This window comes from Falco cherrug, chromosome 1 (assembly GCF_023634085.1).
Source record: "Falco cherrug isolate bFalChe1 chromosome 1, bFalChe1.pri, whole genome shotgun sequence".
Taxonomy (NCBI): domain Eukaryota; kingdom Metazoa; phylum Chordata; class Aves; order Falconiformes; family Falconidae; genus Falco; species Falco cherrug.
Genome location: NC_073697.1, coordinates 90,522,067 through 90,547,726, shown reverse-complemented (window position 1 = coordinate 90,547,726; position 25,660 = coordinate 90,522,067). Strand labels below are relative to the sequence as shown.

The 25,660-nt window shown below is 46.5% G+C and overlaps 2 protein-coding genes across 5 annotated transcripts in view; both read left to right on the top strand.

Annotated features, from left to right (window-relative positions):
- Positions 1 to 706: 706 nt before the first annotated feature.
- On the top strand, positions 707 to 10,750 carry LOC102056342 (dynein light chain 1, cytoplasmic). Its single transcript, XM_055705664.1, has 3 exons — positions 707 to 861; positions 1,332 to 1,469; positions 10,439 to 10,750. Exons 2-3 carry the CDS (start codon positions 1,338 to 1,340, stop codon positions 10,574 to 10,576), a joined length of 270 nt encoding a protein of 89 aa, XP_055561639.1. The 5' UTR covers positions 707 to 861; positions 1,332 to 1,337; the 3' UTR covers positions 10,577 to 10,750.
- Positions 10,751 to 11,164: 414 nt separating this feature from the next.
- Positions 11,165 to 25,660, top strand: part of RNF10 (ring finger protein 10) — a 201,963-nt gene continuing 187,467 nt past the window's right edge. For 2 of the 4 annotated variants that reach the window (XM_055705397.1, XM_055705390.1), the window contains exons 1-6: positions 13,437 to 14,016; positions 20,048 to 20,250; positions 21,839 to 22,038; positions 23,064 to 23,154; positions 24,194 to 24,378; positions 24,456 to 24,592. In XM_055705397.1, coding sequence (XP_055561372.1) covers positions 13,854 to 14,016; positions 20,048 to 20,250; positions 21,839 to 22,038; positions 23,064 to 23,154; positions 24,194 to 24,378; positions 24,456 to 24,592 — 979 coding nt within the window. In that variant the 5' untranslated portion in view covers positions 13,437 to 13,853. Of the gene's footprint in view, positions 11,325 to 11,539; positions 11,887 to 13,436; positions 14,017 to 20,047; positions 20,251 to 21,838; positions 22,039 to 23,063; positions 23,155 to 24,193; positions 24,379 to 24,455; positions 24,593 to 25,660 lie in introns of those variants that run through there. The other 2 variants (XM_055705404.1, XM_014285017.3) reach the window with 2 other exon arrangements.

Genomic DNA, 25,660 nt, shown 5'->3' with positions numbered 1-25,660 from the left:
GAGATTACATCATGCTGTTAAGAAATCAGACTAGGAACTGCCTTTCCCGAGTAGGAGCTTGTCTCCCTTACCAAGATCTTCCTTCCCTGTTGAGACTGACTAGCGCCATCACCAGACCTTACCGTGATTTTCTCTTATCTGCAATATTAAGCAAAACTTCAGATGTTGAAATTTTGACACATACACCCCCCACAGTCTTAGCAGTAGGATGCCTTGCAAAGCATCACATATGCTTTTGGTTTATCTTGTCTGCCTCAGCTGTAGGGAAAGATGACTTTGCCTACCAGAGACGTGACTGCAAGGGCCTCTCTCATGCTGCAGTCACAGGCCACTGTACAGATACCAACAATCAGTCACGTTCAGACAGCTCAGCCACAAGCAAAGAAAGGGTAAGGTCAAGCAGAGGTTGTGTACCGCCTCTAGGCAAGTGACCCAGGCATGGGCAAGCAGGGTGCTGCACCCTGTCGTGGGCTCGCCCCGGCGGGGGCTCTGGGGTTCCTGGGGCCGCCCCAGAGGCCTCCTCGCTCCCGCCGAGCCCAGGCCTCGGCCTCCATCAGCGCGGCCGCCCGTCGCTATGGGAACGGGTGCCGGCGCGAAGCATGCCGGTCTGAAAGAAACTGCTGCGGTAAAATGCTACGAGAGCGCCGGATCCTGGCCAATGAGCGCTTGGGGGGGTGGTGGCTGTGGCCAATGGCTGGCGGCCAGTACGGAGAGGGTGGGGCTGGGGGCGCTCGGAGGCGACGGCGGCGCGCGCGGGTCGGTTAAACGGACGCGGCGGCGGAGCGAGTGTTGTGTTTGCTTTTATCTGCGTCCCGTCCGCCCCGCTCCGCACAGCGCCGGTCCCGCGGCACCCGCCGAGCGGTGAGGGGGGCGGCGTGAGGGCCAAGCACGCTGGGGTGGCGCAGCGCCCGAGAGGGGCTGGGTCCTGCCCGGGCACTGGGGAGGTTGAGGTGGGACGGCCGGTGTCTGGGCTCCCCCGCGGCAGGGCCCTGCTCCGCGTCCCGGCGGGCTGCAGGCGGGAGCCTTTTCCGTGGGGGGCTCCGGGCTTCGCTCGCCTCCCTGGGGCAGGGAGAGGCTGTCGAGGCTGGGCTCGGGGGTGGCTGCGCCCCCTCTCGGGGCTGCTGGGCCGGGCGGTGGGGCCTGCGGGAGCCCCAGCGGGGCTGCAGCGCGGTGCGGGCGGCCCGGCCCGGGCGGTACCGCGCCTCTGGCCCCGGGCGCGGGCTGTGCCGGCGCCTCCGAGCCAGCCGGCAGCGGTGCCCCACGGCCGCGGGTGCTGCCGGCGGGCGGCCGCGCCTGCAGCTCCGGGCTCCCCTCTGCTTCGCTCCCTACAGGCAACCATGAGCGATCGGAAGGCGGTGATCAAGAATGCGGACATGTCCGAAGAGATGCAGCAGGACGCCGTGGAGTGTGCTACTCAGGCCTTAGAGAAGTACAACATCGAGAAGGACATTGCGGCTCACATAAAGAAGGTAAATCTTTGCTCATAATGTCCTCCTGAAATCTATGCACATGAAAAATGAAGCAGGGAGAATGCTGCTGGGCGAGTAGCTCTAGAGAAACAAGTTCTAGAGGCACTAGCTACTCAAGTTGGATTTTGTCTGTAGGCTGGTGTCCTTATGTTCTTTCCCCCACCCTTTAAGCGGCTTTTCCAGGTCCTTCAGTTGTTTTTCTTGCAGCACCTTCTCCTTTAGCCTTTTCTGCCCCTGTCCCGTTGTCCAGGTGAACAGAGAGCAGCAGCTGACTGTCCCTGGGACTGTTGAGCTGGTACAAAACAGGGGCTCTATTGAGCTCTCTCTGAGAGAAAGCCTGTTTCATAGTCCTTGGTTTCAGTTTTATTGTACTTAATCTTAAGGATCTATTCACAGTTCTGTCCAGCTGGGTCAGAAATTGCATGGAAAAGTACTCTTCTGCAAGTCTGTTGTAATCACACCTCTCCTTATGTAGTGATGTAAGCAAAAAAGAAAACCCCGAAAAAAAATCTGGTAGCACAGATTATCTGTTGTTTGTGATTTCTGTGTTGTTCTTTATGTAGGATTAACAATACTGAACATAGGAAAGATCTAGTTCTGGTTATATTTCCTGCCTCGTCAACTCTGGAGAATAGAGAAATCAAAGAGTGTCAATGTAAGTTAAACAGATCTGAGTGGAAGAACTGTTTAAAAAGTAATACAACTAAGCAGAATGATTGCTTCCACTTCGGAAATACTGATTTGCTATGTTAAAGAAGCTTTTCCACCCTAGGTATCTCATAGCAGAGTCTCAGGCTTAAGGTCCAGTAAGGTGATTTGAGTGGTGCAGCAGTAGAAACAGCTCAAGCTGGGTGCCTCTGCAGAGGGACTCTGAACAACAAAATTCCTGGGTGGTTATACCTTTACAGTCTGAGTTTCCCACCCCTCATTTGACAGTTTGGACCAATAGTAAGTAGTATTAGGGTCTGGGGTCTTGTTCTTCATTGGGTCTCTTAATTGTCCTTGAGTCATCTGGGTTTTTTCCTCTTATCTCTGAGATGGTGGTTTCTGCTGGCACTTGTAGCTTCCTTATCTTCCATCTTGACCTGGCTCTTGAAGCCCTCTTTCATGGAAATAAGTTAAAAGTTCAACCTATCTGGGTGCAAGTTCATAGCCTGTGGCCTAAGGCTTTAGCAAATTTAGCAGCTAATGCTAAGCAGTTAACTCTAGGCAGTTTCAATCCAATATTCCCTAACAGCATCTTCCTGCTAATATGTTGAACAGTGTTCTTAAAGTGTTCTGAGGTGAGGTAACGTACAATATATTTTTAAGTAATAGGCATAACAAGGTTAAGCTTAACCACTACTAGGTGCAGTATGCAATTACAAATTCCTGTTGTGGTTGGTAACTGTCCCAGGAGGGTTCCCCGCCAGTGATACTCTCCATCCTTTTTCACTCAAAATTTTGAGTATATGATGATGTATTTCTTTTGCACAAAGGTGGCCAGTAATTACAGCTTTTTGTTCATTATTCTGTATATGTTTTAGTAATTGATAGATATCATCATGTTGTAATAATCTCTTTACAAATGTAAGATTGGCTCTCATGAGGGTGGTTGATAAATCTTGAGTTAATACGTCATTTGATTGTAACACTCAGTAAGACATAATGGGAGCTGAATAATTGAAATCGCACCCCATAATTGTAGTGAAGTTACAGACACATATTTGAGTGACTTCTGGCATCTATGGTAATACCATCTGCTAATACAAAATCACAAAGGGTTCTCATAAAAGCACATCCATTTCCTGTATATACAAGTACTGTTTCATGGGTTTTGTTGGGATGTACCTCAAAATGGCAAACATACTCTTCAGCATCAAGGCAAATGTCTAGCTCTGATGGTGTTTACTCCCACAGATAAACCCTTGCTGTTCCTGTACAACGCATGCATTAACATCTACAGTTTGCTATTTGTTTGCATTTTGTTGGGTCCACACTCTGTTCTAATGGATAGCGTATAGTTCCATTGTAATTTAATCCTTATGCAATGCTTGGGTATATGGTGTATACCAATGCATTATATATTGTTAAGACAAAGGCTGTGACTCAATTGTTTAATGAGTGAAACTTGCCTTGTACTACCAGGATTGAAATTCTCTTTTGAACTCAGTTGCCTTGTCCCAAACTACTTTTCGAGCCTCTGTGGGTAAGGTGCCGTCTTTACCTTCCCTTACAATTGCTGCTGCTATACACTGCATCCGCAGTTGAGCTTGGATGTAGCCCAGAGCTACTGGAAAGATTGCCCTGGACTGTTCCAAGTGCTTCTACAATCAGCTGGTGGTCTCCTTCATTGATTTTCTCCCACTGAGGCAATATCTCAGCATTAGGCGCTAGTCAATGACTCCTAGTAGAGAGGATCACAGTGGGTGTCCTAACTTGCTTAAATCACTTGTCATCCTTTATTTAGGAGTACTTTAGCATCTATACCACTTAAGATTCCCAGTCCTGTCCCTATGATAGTAGTTGCATCCCGTTTTCTTCACTTTGAAGGCGTAAGGATTCTCCCATGTAACCATGCTGCCCACCCTGTGTAGGATATATCTAAGAATGGTGAACAGATTGGTTTGATTTATTTTTTTTATTATGATTAATTTGCATCAATAGTCCTGCTCATCTAAGGGTCCATGAGGGAGTAAATACCATTTGTTGCTGTCCTATGTACTTGATTGCATATGGTTCAATTTCAGGTAACTGATTAGTGGACTTGAGGTAGGATTTACGGTGGTGGGCAGAGAAACAGTAGTTTGTACTGGGTCAACTCTTGCAGAAGTAACAGTATCTTGTACACAAGTAACTTGTATCCTGTTGATTCTTAACCTAGGATCCAGCATCACACAACAACTGGTATTAAGCATTTTTTTTTTTTTAAGCAGCAACTGCTATTATTGAGACAATTAGACCTGTCTCTACTGTTCACCTCTATTGAGGCTGAATTATAAACCTTATCTGTTTCATGATAGAAAGTGAGATCCATCCTTTCAGGTGTTTTAGGAATTGGGAACCTTGTTCCTCTATAATCTAGGAAAACTATCTTCTTCTTGGATTTGTTAACTTTTCACTAATCTGGATCATCCATCATTTTTATACTTGGCCATGCTGTAGCAGTAACCAGAATCAGTAATATCAAGAGTAGCGAGATGCCCCACATAATTCTTAGTTGATTTGAGAGTTTTTCCAGGAGTTAGTTGTTCATCAGGTGGTTGGCTATTTACCACCTGTTTGATGTGAGAATGGTGTGCCAGTTTTCTTTTCCTAAACTTTTAACAGCAAAATAGGAACTTAGTGAGATGGTATATGGCCCTTCCCACTTAGGTTCTAATCTGGATTTTTCATGAGAACACCTTAATTAAAACTTATCTCTGGGTTATATACCACATACCTGTATTTCCAGAGGTGTGGACTGATACAATTGAGCATGCTTTCTGTTACTTTCATATACCTGCAGAAAGGGTTTGACGTATTGGGTCAACCGTTCATCTCTGTCCAGTAGGCTGGTCTTAATTGGGTTGTAAGTTCCTGGTATAGCTCAGTGTCTCCCAAAAATAATTTCTGCTGGTGTTAGTGCTATGGGTTGTCATGGAGCATTCAGTACATCCCATAGAGCTAAGTTCAGTGCTTCTGGCCATTTTAAACCAGTGTGTGTACATATTTTTGCTCGTTTCTCTTTTAACATTCAGTTCGTTCTTTCATTGTCCCAAAGACTTATGGATTATGGGGATTATGCAGGTTTCTTTCTATTCCTAATGATTATGCAGTTGGTCAGTTATGTTGCTGTGAAATGACCACCTGTGTCTGACTTGATTCTGGAACCCCATACCTGGGTATAACTTCTAGCAAGGCTTTTATCTCCCATCCTGTATTTGCCTTTCTTGTTGGGAAGACCTCTACCCAGCCTGACAGCTGACTTACTATCACTAGCAAGCGCTTGTACCCATTGACAAGTATCATATCTGCATAATCTATTTGTAGCCTTTGAAAAGGGATGTAGGCCCATGGTCATCTCCCTAACTGAGCTTGGGGTCCTACTTGCAACTTTTGGCAGGTCGGGCAGCTGTTGGTTATTCTTTCTGCAGCAGTGTAAATTCCTGGTGCTGCCATACTTTTTGTACTTGATTAGCTACTGCCTCTGCTCCCCTGTGAGCTTTATTGTGAAACCACCTAGCCACAGTAATTACATATTTTTTCACAGAATTGGTTTTCCTCCAATTGTCCATATTCCATTGTAATTTTGTATTCTTCCCAATTTTCCCATTGTTCCTTCTCTTCTGCTGAGCAGTCCTTTTCATATGTGTGGTTTTGGGTCTGAATTTGGCTGTTTGCTCTGGATTATCATTGCAATTGCAACGATATATTCTCTCAGAGGTTGTTGGGCTGCAGCCTTTGCAGCAGTGTCAGCTAGAGAGTTTCCTTTACTGATTTCTATAGTGTCCCTACTATAAGCTAGGCAGTGTATTACAGCGATTTCTTTAGGTAGTTGGATTTGTTCCAGCAAACTGCTCATATTTTCTTTCCTGATTGTGAGGAGTCCTTGTTCTCTCTGTGACATCCCAGTTGCATGATGTAATCCAGAGACATATCAACAGTCAGTGTAGATGTTAACTTGCTTTCCTTTTCCCAGGTGGGCTGTACAAGACAAAGCTACCGGCTGTGCTACTTGTGCACTCACCTGTGTGGAAACCTGTTTACTTTCATCACTCATTTCTGCCTGACTACAGCACACCCAGTTAGTAGTTTCCCATGCAGGTAGTAGGATGAACTGTATACAGACAGAACTAGATCTGGGTTTTGCAGAGGAACACTGGTTAAAACTGGTTTGCAGTTCACTTGAAGTGTGCATCAGCTGCTCACATCGGTGATGTTCTTCTCCATCATCTGGCAAAGATAGGGTTGCTGGATTCAAAGTATTGCATCTTTTCAAGGCTACGTTCCCTGATTAGGAGGATCAGTTTGTATCTGTGTGCTCAATGTGGCAATAATGCTTGGATTGCATATTGTTTTATCAGTATTCCTACCTCCTGTGGACATAAAACTGTTACAAGGTGTCCCAGAATGAAGGGATGGCTTTTTTTCTACTATTGTTGCTGCTGCTGTTGGAGATTTTATACAGGCTGGTGCCCCTGCTGCAGCTGAATCTAGTTGAGCAGAGTAATATGCAACTGGTTGGTGGTGGTGTCCTAATTTTTGTGTTACCACTCTTCTGGCTGTCCTCTTGGACTCACGTATTTACACACTGAAAGGTTTTGTATAATTTGGGAGCCTGAGAGCAGGCACTGATGCCAAAGCTCCTTTTATGTTTTTAAAACCTTGTTCTCTCTCTCAGCCCCATGCAATGGGTTCTGCCTCTTCATTCCTCATTGCCTCTGTTTTTGTTATTTCTCCCAATCCAGGAATCCATGGTCTGCAAAATCCCACAGTTCCAAGGAATCCTCGTAATTGTTTCTTTGTTACTGTATGGGGGGTGAGTGGGTGGGTTCTGTTACAGCATTTACTCTTTCTAGGTCTCCTAGCCATTGCCCTTCTCTGAAAATAAATCCTAAATATTTTACTTCCTTTCAATACAGCTGGAATTTAGACAGAGATGCGTAGTGACCCTTTTCTGCTAAAGCAGTACGCAAATGTACAGTGTCTATTATACAGGCATTTTCGTCTCTACATGCTATCGCTAAATCATCTACATATTGTACGAGAGCTGATTCACTTGGCACTTCTACATCTTTTAAATTACTAATATCTGAGAGAAAACTGTAGGACATCTTGTGAACCCTTGGGGAAGGCGCATCCATGTCAGTTGTCCTTTCCATGTAAAGTCAAATAAGGGCCAACTACTTCCATAAAGTGGTATACTATAGGAAGCAGCAGTTAAATCAGTTATGGTAAAATATTTTGCCCAATGTGATATTTGCAAAGGTACTGTGGAAGGATCAGGTACGACTGGTTGAGGAGTCGCCACATGTTGATTGATTACCTGAAAATTTTGTACAAAACAGTTTTTTGGATCTCGGCCTTCACCCGACCTGTTCTTTTTTACAGGGAATATGGGAGCATTATATGGTGAAATACATACTTTTAAAATCCATTGGGGCAGGTATTGGTTTATCTGCTTTTGTATGCTCTTCCTTGTCTTATTGGTGGAGCTCCTCCCTTTGTATTTATGACTACAGGTTGAGCTGAGATTAGCAATCCAACATCAGTGCCAGTTTTGCTCCATATCTTCATGGGCACAGATTTTAGCACTTCTGGTACTTTTATTTCAGGGTTTGGGCTTTTGGTAACAACACTCATTCCCATAATTTAGATCCATTCCTTCAGGTGATAAGTGTAATTCTACATATAGGGCTTGTAAAAGATTTCTTCCTAGCAAACGGGCCAAAGATTCTTCTGCTAATACAAGTCTTCCCCATACACTTTTGTTTCCTATTGTTATAGGGGCTTGGTTAAACTCTTTGCTCCTCTACCTGTGACCCTCTGTATTAGAACCTTATCTTCAGTTTCAGATCCTTTTGGGGTAAAACTTCAAAGAGAGAGCACAGCTACTCTGCCTACTAAAAGTTCAACTTCTTGGCCTTCTACTTTACCTGCTATAGGTGGTCTAATTGAGTTTCCCACATAGCAGAAATACCTAGTCCTTCTAATTCCGCAAGTGTTTCAGGTTTCCCCACCTCCTGTCATTGTGAGTTGTTATTTTCTTAGGCTAACTCTTCGTGTTGGAGTTGCCTTATCTAGTCAGATCTTGTAGTCGAAGGGGACATTCCCGCTGTACATGCCCTAAGTTCCCACAGTAATAACACTCTTTCCCTTCACTTCCCCCTATGCTTCTTCCTGTGTTTCCCGGCCTCAGCCCAAATCCTGGGCTTGGCCTTTGTCTTTCTGATCCTCTGCCTTTCACTTGCAAGTTTCTTGCTAAAGCAGCTGCCAGTAAATTTGCTTCTTGTTCTTTTGCTCTTTCACTTGCTCAGGTTTCTGTGTTTCCTCTCACCCATCATACACAAATACTACCACACTTAACTTTTCTGTAGTTTCCCCTTGCCAGCCTGGCATATGTTCTTTGAAATATTTCCATATCTTGGGGGCTGCTTGATCCATAAAAACACTGATTGCTAGTGTGTTGTTAAACTTCTGTGTGTTTATTCCCCCACACTTTAACGAAGTCTTGTCGAAGCTATCACTGGGGTGTTTGTCTAGGTGCTGTCTGCATTCTTGCACTTGTATAATTTACTCCTAACTTGCCACATGCCCTAATGGCTTCTGCTAAATTCTGGAGTGCCATTTGGCATGTAGTTCTATCTCCTGCATTATTATAATCCCAATTTGGATTACTTGCTGGCCAGGGATTTCTTTGTCCTCCAGCTTGTTGTGCTAGTTCTGCATCCTTATTAATTATTTTTTCTCATTCATCTGGCTGGAACAGTTCTCTCAGAAGTATCTAGGTGTCCCCCCAATTTGAGTTATATCCAGTGCATTTATTAGAAAATAGTTTGGTGCATCTCGTGGCATCTTCCCTTAGTCTTGATATTTTGCTTCCCTATAATGCTAAATCACTGGGGTTCCAGGGCTCATTAGTAAACACGGGTAACACTGGGGGAGGGGGTTTGCCTCCACCCACCCCTCCTTGCTGTAATGTGTTGGTATTGGGCAAAATGTTAGAAATCATAGGAGAGAGTCTGGCAGCTGGTAGACGTAGGCGGTGAAGAGAGAGCAAGTGAGATACATTGTCCCACTCCATATGCCAACCAGACTCTTCTGGGGTGTTGGCATCCACTAATGCAAGTGTTACCTTTGACAGTGTCTCCCTCCTCCCATACCATCGGGCTGGATTTTCTGCTCCCAAGCCTGATGATCCCACACATAACAGCAATCCATTTGTGCTGGAGACCTGTCTCCAGGCAATACCACAAAAAGGCTAATTAATGCTGGTTAAAAAGTCCCCTGCGATGGCCACCATTGTGCTGGACTACCATCTCTTGTTGCAAATGGCCAATCTTCCTGACATAGTGTAACTATGTGCTTTTTGACAAGCTGGCTGTGCCGTTAATCTTTCCAGTTTTCCAGTACCTTGGCTAAGGGTGCCCCCTCTATGCTGGGTGTGTTTGTGTTTTCCATTGTTTTCACTTACTAACAGGGACTCAAACCCACTTCTACGTGTGCGTTACACTGATTGCGCTGCACACCCGTAAGCAAGCTGTAGCAGGGGAGGGACTTGAACCCACCCTGATACTGAGAGGGACTTGAACCCACTACGGAATCTAAACGCTCATCCTTCAGTGCCTCCTGCTCCAAAGATCCTGGGTGAACTCACCCACGGCCAGCAGCTGGATGTTTGGAAAAGAGAGGATCCAATGATGGTGGTGGCCTAGGGTCCCATCTGGGTCACCAAACTGAAGTTTCTCTGCCCTAGGTATTCCATAGCAGAGTTGTGGGCTTAAAGTCTGATAAGGTAATTTGGGTGGTACAGTGGAAGAAACAGCTCAAGCTGGGTGCCTTTGAGCTGGGTGCCTTTGCAGAGGGACCCCAAGCAAAGAAATTCCTGGGTGGTTATACCTTTACAGTCTGAGTTTCCCACCCCTCATTTGACAGTTTGGACCAATAGTAAGTAGTATTAGGGTCTGGGGTCTTGTTCTTCATTGGGTCTCTTAATTGTCCTTGAGTGATCTGGGTTTTTTCCTCTTATCTCTGAGATGGTGGTTTCTGCTGGCACTAGTAGCTTCCTTATCTTCCATCTTGACCTGGCTCTTGAGGTCCTCTTTCATGGAAATAAGTTAAAAGTTCAACCTATCTGGGTGCAAGTTCATAGCCTGTGGCCTAAAGCTTTAGCAAATTTAGCTACCGATGCTAAGCAGTTAACTCCAGGCAGGTAATTTCATTCCAGTATTCTTTAACGTGGATACCTGTTTAGAAGAATTCTTAATTTCTAGTGATCTATTTTGCAGGAGTTTGACAAGAAATACAATCCCACTTGGCACTGCATCGTGGGAAGGAACTTTGGCAGCTACGTGACACATGAGACCAAGCACTTCATCTACTTCTACCTCGGCCAAGTCGCTATTCTTCTTTTCAAGTCTGGTTAGAACCACAGACCCTCACTGAAACCTGTATCCAGTTACAGGACTGTGCGCTGACTCCTCTGACTAGTTACTGCAGCCTTCCTGAGGACACAGACCTTGATCTTCAAGGGCGATGGCAGGGATTATGCTATAGCAGATGATGTTACATTGTGGATATAAAAAGGAAAAATACCAAAACAGTCTGCCTTGTATTTTTTTTTTCCATGAGGCTGCTACTTTGTTAGTAGGGCAGCTTTATAGCCACCTACCGTCTTGCCTTGTTACTGCTTGTGCTGCGTAGGTACTGACACTTCCTTCTGCTCCACATGCTCTTATTCTTCTGAGTCGGTATTTTTGGGTTTTTTTCCGTTGGGTGTGGTTTTTTTTGTGTGTGTGGAGGTTGTTTTTTTTAGGTTTTTTTTGTGTGTGTGGTTTTTTTCCTATTTTTTCGCTCTCGCCCCTCCTGGGCTGCCCTGTGCCGGGCGCTGCCCGTGCCGCCGCTGCCGCCTCCCTGTGCGGGCCTGGCCGCGGGGGGGCGCTGCCGGGGGCGGGGCCAGCCCGGGCGCTCGGTGCTGCCCGACGGTGCCGCCGGGGGGCGGCTGCATCCGGGTCTCGGCAGCTGCTGTGGTCGGTGTGGCGGCGCCGTTATGGGGCAACGGTGCTCGGCCTCCGCCGTGGCCGAGAGCCGTGTGCGGCGCGGCCGGCAGCGAAAGGTAGCAGCCGCTCTCCGCCTGGCCCGGCCCCCCCGCCGGCGAGGGTGAGCCCGAAGGAGGTAAGAGCCGGGGAGGGAGGGGCGAGGGCCCGGGCTCTTCCACGGGCCCGCCCGCTGCTGAGGCGGTTGCGGCGCGCGCGGGTCGGTTAAACTGACGCCGAGGGGGAGCGCGCGCCTGCCTCGCTGATCACGGTGAGGGGAGCGGCAGGGAGGTGGCGGCGGGGGCCGGGCGGGCGGCGGGGCCTGCGGGCGGCAGCGCGGTGCGGGCGGCCCGGCCCGGGCGGTACCGCGCCTCTGGCCCCGGGCGCGGGCTGTGCCGGGGCCTCCGAGCCAGCCGGCAGCGGTGCCCCACGGCCGCGGGTGCTGCCGGCGGGCGGCCGCGCCTGCAGCTCCGGGCTCCCCTCTGCTTCGCTCCCTGCAGGCAACCATGAGCGATCGGAAGGCGGTGATCAAGAATGCGGACATGTCCGAAGAGAGCCGTGGAGTGTGCCATTCACTCTCTGCAGGAAGGCAGTGTGGAGCATGACACTGCAGCTCACATAAAAGGATAAGTGTTTTGCTCACATTGTCGTCCCTACTGAATGCTATATGAACTTCCAAAACCAAGCAGAAATGTTGGTGGGTAAGTAGTTCTAGAGAAGCAAGCTCTGTGGTCATTAGATAATCCAGTCAGGCTTCTTCTGTAGACTGCTGTCCTGTACCTCTCCAGTCCCCTCTTATGTGCTTTTGCAGTTCTTCCCCTTTTTCACAATTCATTCTATGTAAGTTCTTTGCTCTCTAAAACCAGCACTTGATTGTGTAGAATTGCTAGTGGCCTCTTCTGCAGGAGCTTGGCAGGCTATATAATCCTGCCTGGCTCTGCACTTGGGAAGGAATTTTTGCGGCTGTGTGACTCATGAGACCTGTCACTCCGTCCTCTTCTGCCTGGGTCCTGTTACTGTTCTTCTGGAGGGTGCTTAGAGCCATGAACTGTTGCTCAAACTCCCATCTTGTTACTCAGTTGTGTGGTAATGGCACAAAGCCTGGTGCCATCAGCCTTCCCGAGGAAGCAGACTTCAGTCTTCAAGGGCAGTGGCAGGGCGTTTGCTGGCATGGTTGATGTTTTTATTGTAGTTAGGGGTAAAACAGCAGAAAAAACCACACCCCAGAAATTGCCAAAGCCACCACCGCTTCCTTGTATTTATTTTCTTTCCACAGCCAGCTTCTTTGCTAATAAGTGTTGTGTTCTGTCTTTAAAAATTTTATGGCTATCTGTCCTGTTTTTCTAGCATTGCTTGTGCTGTTTCATACTTCCCTGTAAATGTGGATGACTAACTTTCTAACAAAGTTTCTTTTCTCAAATCCAAAGCATCTAAACATGGTGGTAACCATCTTCATAATTTGGTCAGTAATTCTAAAAATCATAGACCTAAACAGGCAACAAGCAGGTGTTAAAATGAGGCCTTTCATTATTTAATTTAGGCTTCTCCTAAAATATTGTTAGCTCTGCCCTTTTGCACTCCGGCCCTACTTGTAAGAAACCAGGGAAGCGCTCCCGGCTTCCAGCTCTCATCCCTGAAATAATGGCAAAGAGATCAGCAGATGCGCTCAAGATATTTCAGTGTTATTTTAAGGATTCATTAAAATGCCTTTAGAATCTGTTGCCTTGTGGTTTTTTATTCCCTTATTGCTTTGAAGGAGAATTTTAAAGGTATCACGGAAACTGAGTTCCCTTTTTACTTTCACAGTTGTTTGCCCCGGATTGGTGGAAATACTGGTTCTTTACATCCTCTGAGGCCATTGTGTTCACAAGGTTATTCCCCTAGCACTGTCAACTTGTACCGGCTTAGGAACTGACAGTGGTTAGTTCCTTCAGTTCCACACCGCTGTTACTCTTCTGAGACGTTTTTTTTTGTTTGGGTGGGTTTTGGTTTTTTTTTTTTTCCGGGTGTATGTCGCTCTGGCCCCTCCTGCGTTGCTGGAGGTGCGGCCCCGCAGCCCGAGCCGCCGCGGCGAGCAGAGGCCGAGCCCTGCGCCGGGCGCTGCCGGTGGCCGCTCCGCGGGGCCCCGGTGCCGCTGCCGCCTCCGTGAGCGGGTCTGGCCGCGGGGGGGCGCTGCTGGGGGCGGGGCGGGGGTGGGGCCCCGCAGCTCCCGGCGTGCTCTGCGGCGGCCCAGGACTACGCGTCCCGTCGTGCCCGCGGGCCCGCCCGGCGCCGGCTCCATCCGGGTCCCGGCTACTGCTGCGGGCGGCTCGGCGCCATTACGGGGCAGCGGCGGCCGAGCCGGGGCCGGGGCGGCGCCGAGGAGCCGGTGGGTGCCTGGGTGGCGCCGACCACTCGGGCGGCAGGCAGCGCCGGGCCCCGCGGGGCTCCGTGAGCAGCTCTTTCCCTCGTCGCCCGGAGCCCCCGCAGGCCCGGCCCGGCCTCCCGCGGCCTTCTCCGGTTCGAGCAGAGCAGCGAGAAGATGTCGCCATGAAGGAGGCCGAGTCCGCGCTGCGCCGCCCCCGCCGGTCGCCCCCGCGGGCCATGAGCCTGGGCCCCCGCCGGCTCCGCCAGCGCCCGTCGTGCCCCCCCGCTCAGGGCCGCCCCTCGTCCGCCGGGGCGCCCGTTGATGCTGCAGAGCCCGCCCGGCGCGACCCCCGCCTCAGCCTCCGCCATGGACAAGAGCAGCCCCTGCGGCTCCGGTGCGCCTGGCTCCTCGGCCGGCAGCAAAGGGCAGCAGCCGCGATCCGCTTCGGCCGGGCCTGCCGCGGGGGAGTCTAAGCCCAAAGGCGGTAAGAGCCGGGGCGGGGGCGGGACCCCCGGGGGCTTCGGGCCGTTGGCGACCGCTCCCCGGGCCTGGCCTGGGGCCGTGGGCCCTGGTGGCCAAGCAGAGCGCGTCGCCGCCGGGTGCTGGTGGCCCAGCTGGGCTTAGTGGGCTCCAATGCTGGGGCCTGGTCCTGCTTGCTGTTCCCATCCTCTCCCAGCTGTTCCCATCCTCTCCCGGCCTCGGCCGCTGCTCCCTGAGCTGCGGTCACTGCTCCCCGCTTCCCTTAAGCCTTGATCTCCATTAGTACCGGCCTAATCAGCTTGAGAGCTAAAGCTCTGCTCCTACAGTAAGAACATACATTTGCCAGTGCCTGTTAAAAGAGAACCCTGAGCTTTATCCCGAACTCAGGAACATACTTTTTTACATCTCCCTGAGAAGGCCTCGCTCCAACGCGCCGTATTCCCTTTGCTGGCTGTGTTTCGATAACCTGCTTTGGAGGAGCTCAGGGTTAGTTACGTATTGTTTGCTCATCCGGCATTTAAACCACAGAGTTACTTCTGTCACTGCAAACAGCTGGTGCTGCTGACATAGCAGTAGCAGTTCGTGTGGAGCCGTGGTGGCTCCTGTCAGCTGCCTTTTCAAGGTAAGACCTAAGCCGCCTCCAGTTCTCCAGACCTGTTTGGGAGCGAGTGATCCTGGCAGCCTTACAATTTTTTTCCTAAAACCTAGAAATAGGGCAGTAGTGATTAAAATTAGTGTGTTTAGTCCCAGAAGTATGTGTGAGAGCATCAACAGGTTACTACAGCACCATCGCTGTACTAATTTCCTTCCTCCTCAGTGGTTTGTTTCAACTGTATGACTCCAGGTCTCTGAGAAAGCAGCAGTGTATTCCAGAGGGTTAACAAAATTAGTATCTTGAAGGTGTTGACTTTTTGGGGGCTTATAAATGCACTCAGATCCCAGGTAACCAGGTATTACCTGCTGTTCACCAGTATTAACTAATCTGCCACAGGATAGACTGAATTGGGTGACATGGGAGGCGGCTTACCCACGGCTCCCCAGGCTGTGGTGTGATTGTGCGATTATAGTGGAATTTTGACTTCAGGTTCAAACCTAGTAAAGTCTGTCTAGGAAGAATTCTTTAGGCAGTCATTTCTGGAAGAACTCCAAACTGATTTGCAAAGCTGTTTGCATCAGCAGCAGGATTTGATGTGAGAGTCTTATTATCCCTAGCTACTGTTGTTAATTTTCAATCTCTTATTTCATTTTTCCTCCCCTCTAATGAAGGGACCAATGGAAGCAGGGGATATCACATGTTAGGTATGCAACAGGAGTTTTAGAAGAAGATCTTTGGCTTCTGATGGAATAACGAAGTATGTAAACTTCACTGCATGTATTGTGAGAGACAGCCTGCAAGGCTGATGGACACAAGGTTTTCGTGTTGCGGGGGACTGGTTTCTGTCCCTGTCTTGCCAAGAGATACCTTAATCCCTACATCTTCTTTTTCAGTGGTATGTGATGCTGTATGGAGGATTGTTCACAGAACACAAATACCCTTCAGTAAGGAGTGAAGATGGTCTGTCTTTGGCTGATATGCCTTCATGTAGAAGAAACAGTATCTGTAGTGAGAAAGGAAGTAAAAGGCCTGTTGTTCCAGCCCAGAATAAAAGCATTAAGTGATTTTTGTGGAATTCCACCTTTTACAGACTTTAAACAACGTTGCTAGTAGAAGAGGAACAGTGAGGAGAGAAATCCTGATGTACCGTATTCTTCTACTCCATTAAAACAGACTAACTTTTATTAAAAAACAAACACACTTTTTTTTTGCGGCAGCGGAGACCAGAGGGATATGGAATGAGTTGCCTCCTTTACACTGTATCGAAGAGGCCTGGCAAAATTAGAATCTCTTTTATTAGGAGCAGATTGTATTTGGGGATACTTTAACTGGAGGGTACTGAAAACTAAAATGAGAACATTCCCTTGGTTGGATTAGGGCACCCAACCCAGGATGAACATGCAGGATGCAGTTGTGTTAAGTTGTGGCTATATTTTGCTAGCTGTTGCATGCAAGACACTGGCTTGTCACTATATGGATTTTTTTTCTTGAGTTCCATATTCTACATGTAGCTGATGTGGTCTGCCCCATTTCTCCTATTTCAGGAAAGGTTTAGGATGTATTCTGAAAATTTTCTGTCTCCTTTGAAACGGCAAGTATTCTTATGGACCACAGACCTTCCCCAGAATGCTGACCTTCAGTTACATACGTGACTTTTGCGCTGATGGTCACTGATTTTAAGTCCAGTCGATCTCTTGCCATTTAGATGCTTTCCAGAGTTACCTGCTGTAATCAAGTTCAGCTGAGGAAGTGGCCATTCATGAAACCTTGTGGTAGCTTCGTCTTCTATTTCTCTTGCAGCACAGCTTGAAGTGGGCTAAGTGGAATACTGTAAGCTCTTGTACTTGTTGAAGTTAGACTCCAGCTATCTTTCAAACTTGGCCTTAGAAACTAAATCAGACTTGGAAGTTTTCAACAGAAAAGTTTCTTTGGGTTGTATTAGTGCACAAGGAGTCACATCCCATTAGGATGGGATGAAGAGCTAAGGGAAGATAGACTTGATGGGTTTCTGTGCGGTCCTTAAGACCTGATGAACAACATTAGTTCACTCGAATGTTCCTGGGTCTTGTTATTACAGTGTGAGCCTGCTTAACTGGGGTGTGTGACTGCTCAGTCACCTCTTGCTCACTGGGATGTTTGCCTTAGCAGCAGCAGTAGCTTCAGTGTGTTTTCATGAAATCACCCTGTGGCCTAAGTGTGTTCCACCACCCAAACGCCTTATGCAATATGGTTGGCTTCAACACAACTCTGCTGAAAAGAGAGGTGAACAAAGATGGAAGGAACATGCAGTCCTCCCCGCAGTAGCAAACCAGTACTGCAGCTCCAGGACCAAAGTGGTCACCTAGAGCTGCTGAACTCGATCTCCTCTTTGGATCTTTGGAGACAGAGGTCCTCAAACAGAACATGGCATCCAGCAGGAGAAACCGCAGATGTCAGGGCTTGCTCTGGAAGGCAAGAACAGCTTTGTTGCTAGTTTTATAAAATTATATAGATAATATTTTTTATAAGTCTGCATTCTCTTGCAGTATGGATGGGTAGATGTATTTATTATAGGTTAGATCTTATAAGAACAACAAAAGGACTGAGGAGTTGAGCGAAGACTTAAGTACCTCACCAGCACTGTTGCTGTTGCTCATTCCTAATTTGCCAAGAAAAGAAGGAAAAATAGAACACACGCCCCCAAATCCAAACCTGCACTACTTAAAACTGGCAGCTAATAAGAGGGTTTGGCGGTGAGAATCTTCTGCTTTTCTCCCAGCATGATTGCAGGTAGCCCTGTCCTGCCCTGCTCCTCATGGGAATGCAAGGAGGAGTGATACAAAGCAGAGAGCTCCCTGACATGTGGTATGCTGGACAGGTTGGAAGGAAGAGCATTGCTTAGATTTGGGGTGGGGGAAAAGTGTTCCCGTTTACGAATGCATATTCCAAGTTCTTGGTTGTCTGTTGACTGATTTAATTACTACTCTGATGGACCAGAATCCTCATGAGGGTAATTATTTGGAGGGTGGGAGGGGGAGCTTGCAATCCGTAAAATCAGGTTCGAAGCATTTTTAGACTGTCGTGTAAGGTCCTTCCTAAAATGGCACAGGTGGAGAGAACTTCCCTATAGAATGTACGAGTCAGTATAGTGCCTCCCAAAGGCTTTAGGAGTTGGTTTGAAAGGACCTGTAGTATGACAGGAATGTGTGTAAACCGGCTGACTGACACATTTGATGGTGACTAACTTGATTAAAACTATAAGTGGTAGGAAATTCTTCTGTCAGCTGTAGGTGCGAGCTGTTCCTCATTCCTGGGCCTTGTAAAGACCCACTTCAGACTGAACTTCTCCTTATGAGTTGTTTCTTTTCCCCAGTTGATGATTGCAGAGAAACTGCATTGATTGATGATATTGATACTGACACAATAGGCATGTACCCCTCTAGCACACTAACTGAAATTGTAGATTTAAGAGGGTGGTTGAGCTCTAAACTGACAAGCTCTGCTTCTGAATAACTGAAGTAGTAGTCCAGACCTCTTCAAAATGACTGACTTTTTTTCCAGAGACTCAATGGTGTTGATTATAGCCTCTTTTCTATAAACACTCTCCAAAAAGGTCTATCTAAATAATCATTCAGCCAGACTTGGTCACACCCTCAGTACTTGGCAGCTTCCGGTGTTTTTTTTTTCTGATAACACTCAACTCATGTCTTTTTAGGCTGACATGCATTACAGCACTGCAAGCTATGCAAATATGTGTTTTAGTTACACATCTGTGATTCCTATAGATGTTGGTTTAATTCAGAATTAAAGGATCAGCCTTTTCAATAGCAGAGTAAACGACCAGTTCTGGTGATGAAGTTTGTCTGCAGAATAGCTCTGACACATCATGTGGAAGTAACAATAGTGTCCTTTTACTTTTATAGCTGTAGTTGCAGACAGAGACTGAAGTCTGCCATGGGCAAGAAGCAGCAGACCACCATGAAAAGCAGTCAAGTCACTCTTGTTACTGAACTTACTCTTAAGAAGCCATATCCTCAGTAATGTACTATAACACACAGATCTTCCAGTCTGCTGCCCCCCTGTTTTTGGATGGAGGTGGAAGGGAAAACTAAAAATAACAAAACCATGAGAGTTTGTGTGAATGATCCCATTCCAGCTGTTTTAAATGCTCGAGTCGATTGGAAGTGGTGCCAGGGAAAGGGAAGACTGGAGGCACTGGTAACATATGAGAAACATGATCCTGAATCACAGTGGTGTGTTTGCCTACCACGTAAGATGTATATTAAGGGGTGGGGAGCGCTACAAAGTGGGAAGAGGGAAACCAGTAGGCTTTTATAAAATGGATCTAGGTATTGTATGAGGCGTTGCTGTTTGTGTAATGCTTACTGAGTATCCAGAGTGACTTTGGGCCTGGCTGGTGTGGGTAGACATCTTGCTGGGCCTGTAGAGTTCTGCGTCCAAGCTTATCAATATACTACTTCTACAAATAAAAGCTAGGACAACTGGTGGAAACACCAGGTTAAGTGACAGGTAAGCAGTCTATTGTGTCCTTGGGGCAATCTTGTGTTAAGACTATTAGAAATACCCTCATAGTATTAATTTTTTGTTCTAGCAGTGTAACAAAGCAGCTCTTCAGACACAGGAAACCCCTCTCAAGAGCCTGACTGATTTTTCTGCTCTTGCGAGCTTTATTCCTGCAGTATTGTGCTTTGTGCTTCAACACTGTGTCCTGTGTTAGGGTCGGTCGTGTGCCCAGTGTTCTTTTGGGCAAACAATTCCTGTTGGCTAGGTTGGTGGACTTAGTACTTAGGTATTAGGTACATGCCCTGCAAGCCCAAAGCATTGGGTTCTGCTTCAAGATCGATCGGCATTTGTTGGCCTTGTGAAAAAAAAAAAAAGGGTATTTTTAAGACAGGATTAGTTCTGTTGGGGTCTTTTGAGCACAGGCAGCAGAACTGAGTGAAAACAGGCAATGGGGTCTTGCAAAGTGGGGGACTTAAGGCAAGTGCAGGCAGCAGTATATTTGTATAAGGGAACAAGATATGATAAACCGTGTCTTTTCAGAAAATGGAAGGGAAGAATGAACTAGTCATTGCCAACGTCTGTAATAGGTCATGAAGGTGTGGTGTTGGTGTTTATCACTTACTGTACCAGGCAACACGCTAACGTCTGGTGATGGCAACTCCCAATCTGGCTAAAGAAAATTCAACCGTTCTAATACAAGATAAAGCACAGCAAATACATCCTTCTCAGACTCATTGACCAGTTCTTTGGGCAGTGGTAGAAACAAAATGGTCTGGGTTGTTGGGGGTTTTAATGTCCTGATAAACACCAGCCTTTTAACCAGCGCCCAAGGCAGTGGCCGAGGTGAGCATGTCTCTTGAGGCAAAGCTAGCGGAGGTGCAATAAATGTGGACGACGGTGAGGCTGCCGATCTGATTCATGTTTCTTCTTCTTTCAGATGGAAAGAATGCGAGTGGATCCAAACAGCGTTACAATCGTAAAAAAGAAACTTCATATTCAAAAAATGAGAACTTTTCCAGTCAGTCCCGTCGCTCCAATTCACAGAAAAGCAAAGCTTTTAATAAGATGCCCCCTCAAAGGGGAGGTAGCGGCGGAAGTGGCAAACTTTTTAGCTCTTGTAATGGTGGAAGACGAGATGAGGTGAGAATTTTAATGCCATGCCTCCGAGGCCTTCTTTCTTGGGACGAGAGGATCACTCTGACCTGCCTAGATAGGTCTTCAGTGTTCAGCTGCTGGGCTGGGAAGGGAGGAAGCATCGTTGAGATGCCAGAGTGAGTGCGAGCAGAACAACTTGGCAACAACAGAAGAGGAGCGCTCTCTGCTCTTGAGAGACTTGCAATAAAAAATACCTTCTGAGGAGTGGCTACCTAGATAGGCTGTGTACATATCTCATGAAACAGAGGTCCTTCATGAAAATACCTAGTGATACAATTTCTAGCTTTTAAGTTTGAGGTGATTAGAATCATTTAGCTTGGAAAAGACCTTTGAAATCATCAAGCCCAACTGTTAACCTAGCAGTGCCAAGTCCAGCACTAAACCGTGTCCCCAGGTACCACATCTACTGTCTTCTAAACACCTCCAGGGATGGTGACTCCAGCACCTCCCTGGGCAGCCTGTTCCAATGCTTAACAATCCTTTCAGTGAAGAAATTTTTCATAATATCCGATCTTGACCTCCCCTGGCACAACTTTAGGCCATTTCCTCTTGTCCTGTTGCTTGTTGCTAGGGAGAAGAGACCGACACCTCATTACAGCCTCCTTTCAGGTAGTTGTAGAGAGTGATAACGTGCCCCCCTGAGCCTCCTTTTCTCCAGGCTGAACAACCCCAGTTCCCTCAGCTGCCCCTCATAACGGTTGTGCTCCAGACTCTTGGCCAGCTTCATTGCCCTTCTCTGGACGCGCTCCAGCACCTCAGTGTCTTGTAGTGAGGGGCCCAAAATTGAACACAGTATTTGATGTGTGGCATCACCAGTGCCAAGTACAGGGGGATGGTCACCTCCCTTGTCCTGCTGGCCACACTTTTGGATACAAGCCAGGATGCGGTTGGCCACCTGGGCATGCTGTTGGCTCACGCAGCCAGCTGTCAGCCAGAAGCCCCAGGTCCTTTTCATCCAGGCGGCTTTCCAGCTGCTCTTCTCCGAGCCTGTAGCATTGCATGGGGTTGTTGTGACTCAAGTGTGGGACCTGGCACTTTTCCTTGTTGAACCTCGTACAGTTGGCTTCAGCCCATTGATCCAGCCTGTCCAGATCCCTCTGTAGAGCCTACCTACCCTGAAGCAGTTCAGCACTCCAGCCCATCTTGGTGTCTGCAAAGTTACTAAGGATGGACTTCATTGTGTGAAAACTAAGCAAAACAAGTACAACCTGTGCAAATAGTAATCAGACTTATATTACTGGCCATCTAAAAGAGTATCGTCAGGATCTGAACAACTTTCTTCTGTTGTTAACCTTGACTGCTAGGTTTTTCTAGCTTTTACTTGTCCTTACGTAGGTTGTGTTTATGCTCCTCCTTGCGATCAGTGTGGGGTAAGACCACTCAGTTCTAACTTCCAAGTTCTCATGCACTTCTAATGCTGCACTGCTTGATTTGCAGAACTGGAATGGGAGAAGGTGAGTGAGTGGATGCTTCATGTTCTGTATGTAATTACTGATGGGGCCTGGCTATCAACTTGTACTGATGCTTTTGCAGGAAATTCTAGCAAGTTCTAACAAATGTTGTTGTCTCTTAGGTAGCAGAGGCTCAGCGGGCAGAGTTCAGCCCTGCCCAATTCTCTGGTCCCAAGAAGATTAACCTGAACCACTTACTGAACTTCACTTTTGAACCCCGTGGCCAAGCAGGCCATTTTGATGGGAATGGACATGGCAACTGGGGGAAAAGGAACAAGTGGGGACATAAGCCTTTCAACAAGGAGCTCTTTCTACAGGCCAAGTGAGTGGAAGATCAGCAGGGCTCTTAAACGTCTACAGAGGCAGCTATAAGGGATGATCAGCCAGGGAATTGTGTTTGACCTTGACAACTTGTATTGACTTTTCCAGGGTGAACTTACCTCTGCGTAGTGTTTTGAGCGGTAATGACTACACTTGAATAAAAATAGATCAAGTTGTTGCCTTTACCTATTTACAAGGTATCTGATGGAGTGAGTCCTTTAGATACAAACAAATTAGTCTTCTGCTCTAATTTTTTAGCATCACTTTTAGAATGTGACACTCCATTTGGGAAGACGTAGGTAGTTCCCTTATGGAAGACAGTAGTTTTTTACAAAAAATAGTGTGTTGAGATGGTAGGTGTAGCAGTTGCTGGATGAAAGCTAATCTGAATTTGTAAGTCCTAGAAGCAATTACTTGTATGGTTGTTAGTTGTTAAACTGCTGATTATTTCACAGGCCCCTAGTATGTAGTATAACCCAAAGGATGATCAGCATAGTAATCCAGCAGCAGAATTACTTTTGACTGGAAATAATGGTCACTTTCACCGGAATTTGAAGTGTGTTCAGGACTTCCTGTATCAGATCATGTTAAAGATAATAACTATTTTCAGCATTAATACTTCTGATTTTTCCCTATTGTTTTGTGGCTTATTGTAGTGAAGCCTATTTGCAGGAGCCCCAGTAGTTCTAGTTTTTGTGACCATTTTTTTTCCTACTTGTGGATTCCCTGTTTTTTAATAGATCCCCGATGGAGCTGGCTGTTTCTTACATGTTTCTGGAAGACCACTCTGCCTGGCTCATTCTGTAGTTAGTATGTGGTGTTGTGTCTAAGTCAAATTAGACACACCTGTGTTCTGGAAATCTGGTTGTGAATTGAACTCTTTCAGTTTTTGTTGGTAAAAGTTACTGACAGCGTCTAGCAGTTTTCTGCTGGACAAAGAAGAAGCTCAGAGAATCCTATAGGATAGTTCTCAAAGAATTTTTAGAAGCAACTGAGTGGATCATCTGTCTCTTTGCCTTTCCCCAGCTGCCAGTTTGTTGTCTCTGAAGAACAGGACTACACAGTCCACTTTGCTGATCCAGATACCTTGGTCAACTGGGACTTTGTGGAGCAAGTGGTCAGTTGTGATGGGCTAGATTTTTTTTTTTTTCTTCTTACTAAGAAGCTCAACCTGTCTTTAACTGCCTCTTTATCTCTGTGATGTTACATAAAACTCAGCTGTTTTTGAGTTGAGGCCTCTTCTGTCACTCCCACAATACTGGGAAAGATCTGTCATGGAATATATTATGAAATACTTTCATGACAGGAAAAGAGAAGTGCTAAAATCTATTAGGAAAATTAGCAGCTTCTTCTTGCTTTCGCAGATGGGAGCTCATCAAAAATAGTATCTGACATTCTGTAGACAGAGTCCTTGTGATCGAGATATTAACAGAACACTTGGGCATGAGTCCATGGAAGAGGACTAGAGTGTAGAATTCTGAAGAATTATTCTGTGCATAGGTGGCCTGTCTTGCCTAGCAACAAAATTGAAAATCTCTTGAGAATTGTGGTCAGAACTTTGGGTTGCCTCAAGTAGAAACTTATTGTCTGCCAAGACTTGCCTTGGTATATGGTGTAGGTGGAGAGGAGGAGGTAGGCTTACTGTTACCTGACGCTGCAAGAGAGGTGAAAAATCTGGGTGCTTGGTTGGCAGTTATGTCTCTGCAACGCACAGATGCTAACAAAGTGTCTGACTAAACTAGCATGTTCATGGAAATAGGTAAGTTCAGTCTTGCAGTTAAATAGGGCTGCCCAAGTCTGCTTGGGTAAATGAGGCGACAGAGCTGATGTGCTGTCTTCTCAGTGTCTGAATTCGGATGATGAAGGTGCTGCTAACTCTTAGAGATGATGAATATATGAGGGGAAACGTGTGAAGAGTCACTTTTCTAATGTCATTAGGGTAGAAATACCAGATGGGTGGCTTTGAAGGTTATTCCATGTGCAGCCTGAAGGTGTTACTTAGTATACAGTGTACTTAGTTTCTTGGTAAAGAAGCAGAACCTTAACAGCTGGAAGATTAATATGTTAGAGTAGATCTTACAGGTGGCTGCTTCTGTAGCACAGGAACTGATTTCCAGGTCTAAAACCTGTGCTGTTCTTCTCATGTGCCATTTCAGCGAATTTGTAGCCATGAAGTACCCTCTTGCCCAATATGTCTGTACCCACCGACCGCAGCAAAGATCACCCGCTGTGGGCATATCTTTTGTTGGGCGTGTATCCTTCACTATCTCTCCTTGAGTGAAAAGACCTGGAGTAAATGTCCCATTTGTTATGGCTCTGTTCACAAGAAGGATCTCAAGAGGTGAGACTTGATATTTATTAAATTATATATCTTTTTGAAATTATTTTTTTTGCGCTACTAACCTTGTTATGTTACAGTGTTGTTGCAATGGAAACACGTCAGTATGCAATTGGTGATACCATTACGATGCAACTTATGAGAAGAGAGAAAGGTGTTCTGATAGCGCTGCCCAAATCTCAGTGGATGAATGTGGTGCAGCCTGTTTACATCAGAGGTGAGTGTATTTGGGTACTGGTGGTTGGCATCCTGCTCCTAACCACGACTAGGACTTGTGTAGAGGGGGTTTACCATGGCAATGCCATGCTGTCATCTTAAAATAAACCAAACTACAAAACATGGAGTTTAGCAGCTGAAAATGACCAGAGATTAATAATAGGCTTTCTACCCACACTTTGTTTTTTCTAAGGCTTTAACTTGCATGCTGTTTCCCTTCATGTTACTGCACTGCAGACTCCTGCCTTCTCAGTCATTAGCATTAGTTTGATGTGTGTTTTGTATCATAACGGTCATTGGTGTGACTCTTGCTGCTTTTGTTGGCCTCTTGGTGTCCATAACTTTTTTTTCCTCCTGGCTCCTCATTATACAACTTAGCAAAAATAACTGTCTCTGTGTCTAAACTATTTCAGGGATGTAATCTTCAACAAGGTTTTAATCATCTTCGCTTATCAGCTAAAATCTGTGAATGATATCTGAAAATAATCAAAATTACTGCAAACCTATTCCAAACATCTGTTGCCTCACTTCTTCAGTTTTCTCCAGTCAAGTAATGTGACTAACCCATCATCATCTTATCTGTTAGTATCACAAAAAATTTTGTGACTCAAGAAATAATTTTACTTAACATTGCTGTTTAGTAGGCTGTCTTGGCTCACTTCATTTTGCAGTTGCATTTGTGAAATGCTGCGTGCATTTAAGCTCTCTGTAAAAAAGTCTCCTAACGCATGATGGGTATCCAGCATGCAGGGTGTGTGCTTACATGTTTCTCAGTATTTGAAAGAAAAGGACTTTAAATCCTTTCATAAAACAAACAAATATACGATTTGAGATCATTCTAAACCCAGGGTATTCTGCATTAACTTGGTGTTCTGTAGACATGGTTGGACCCTTGGGGAGCAGGAAATACAGGTACTGTACTAGTATGTGATGCTGTAGTTGCTGTTCATAGTTAAGATAAGGTCTCTAGTAACAGAGACTACCACCTTTTGCTAAACTTGCAATGCTTCAGCTTACTGTTTCTGTTGTGCTTCTTGTAAAAATCCAATAATAATGTTTTGTATAGATT

Excerpts from the sequence above, each read along its gene's own strand:
- LOC102056342 (XM_055705664.1), top strand. The coding sequence starts at position 1,338 with ATGAGCGATCGGAAGGCGGTGATCAAGAATGCGGACATGTCCGAAGAG. Across the intron at positions 1,470-10,438 it reads TTGCGGCTCACATAAAGAAG|GAGTTTGACAAGAAATACAA; the intron begins GTAAATCTTTGC and ends TCTATTTTGCAG.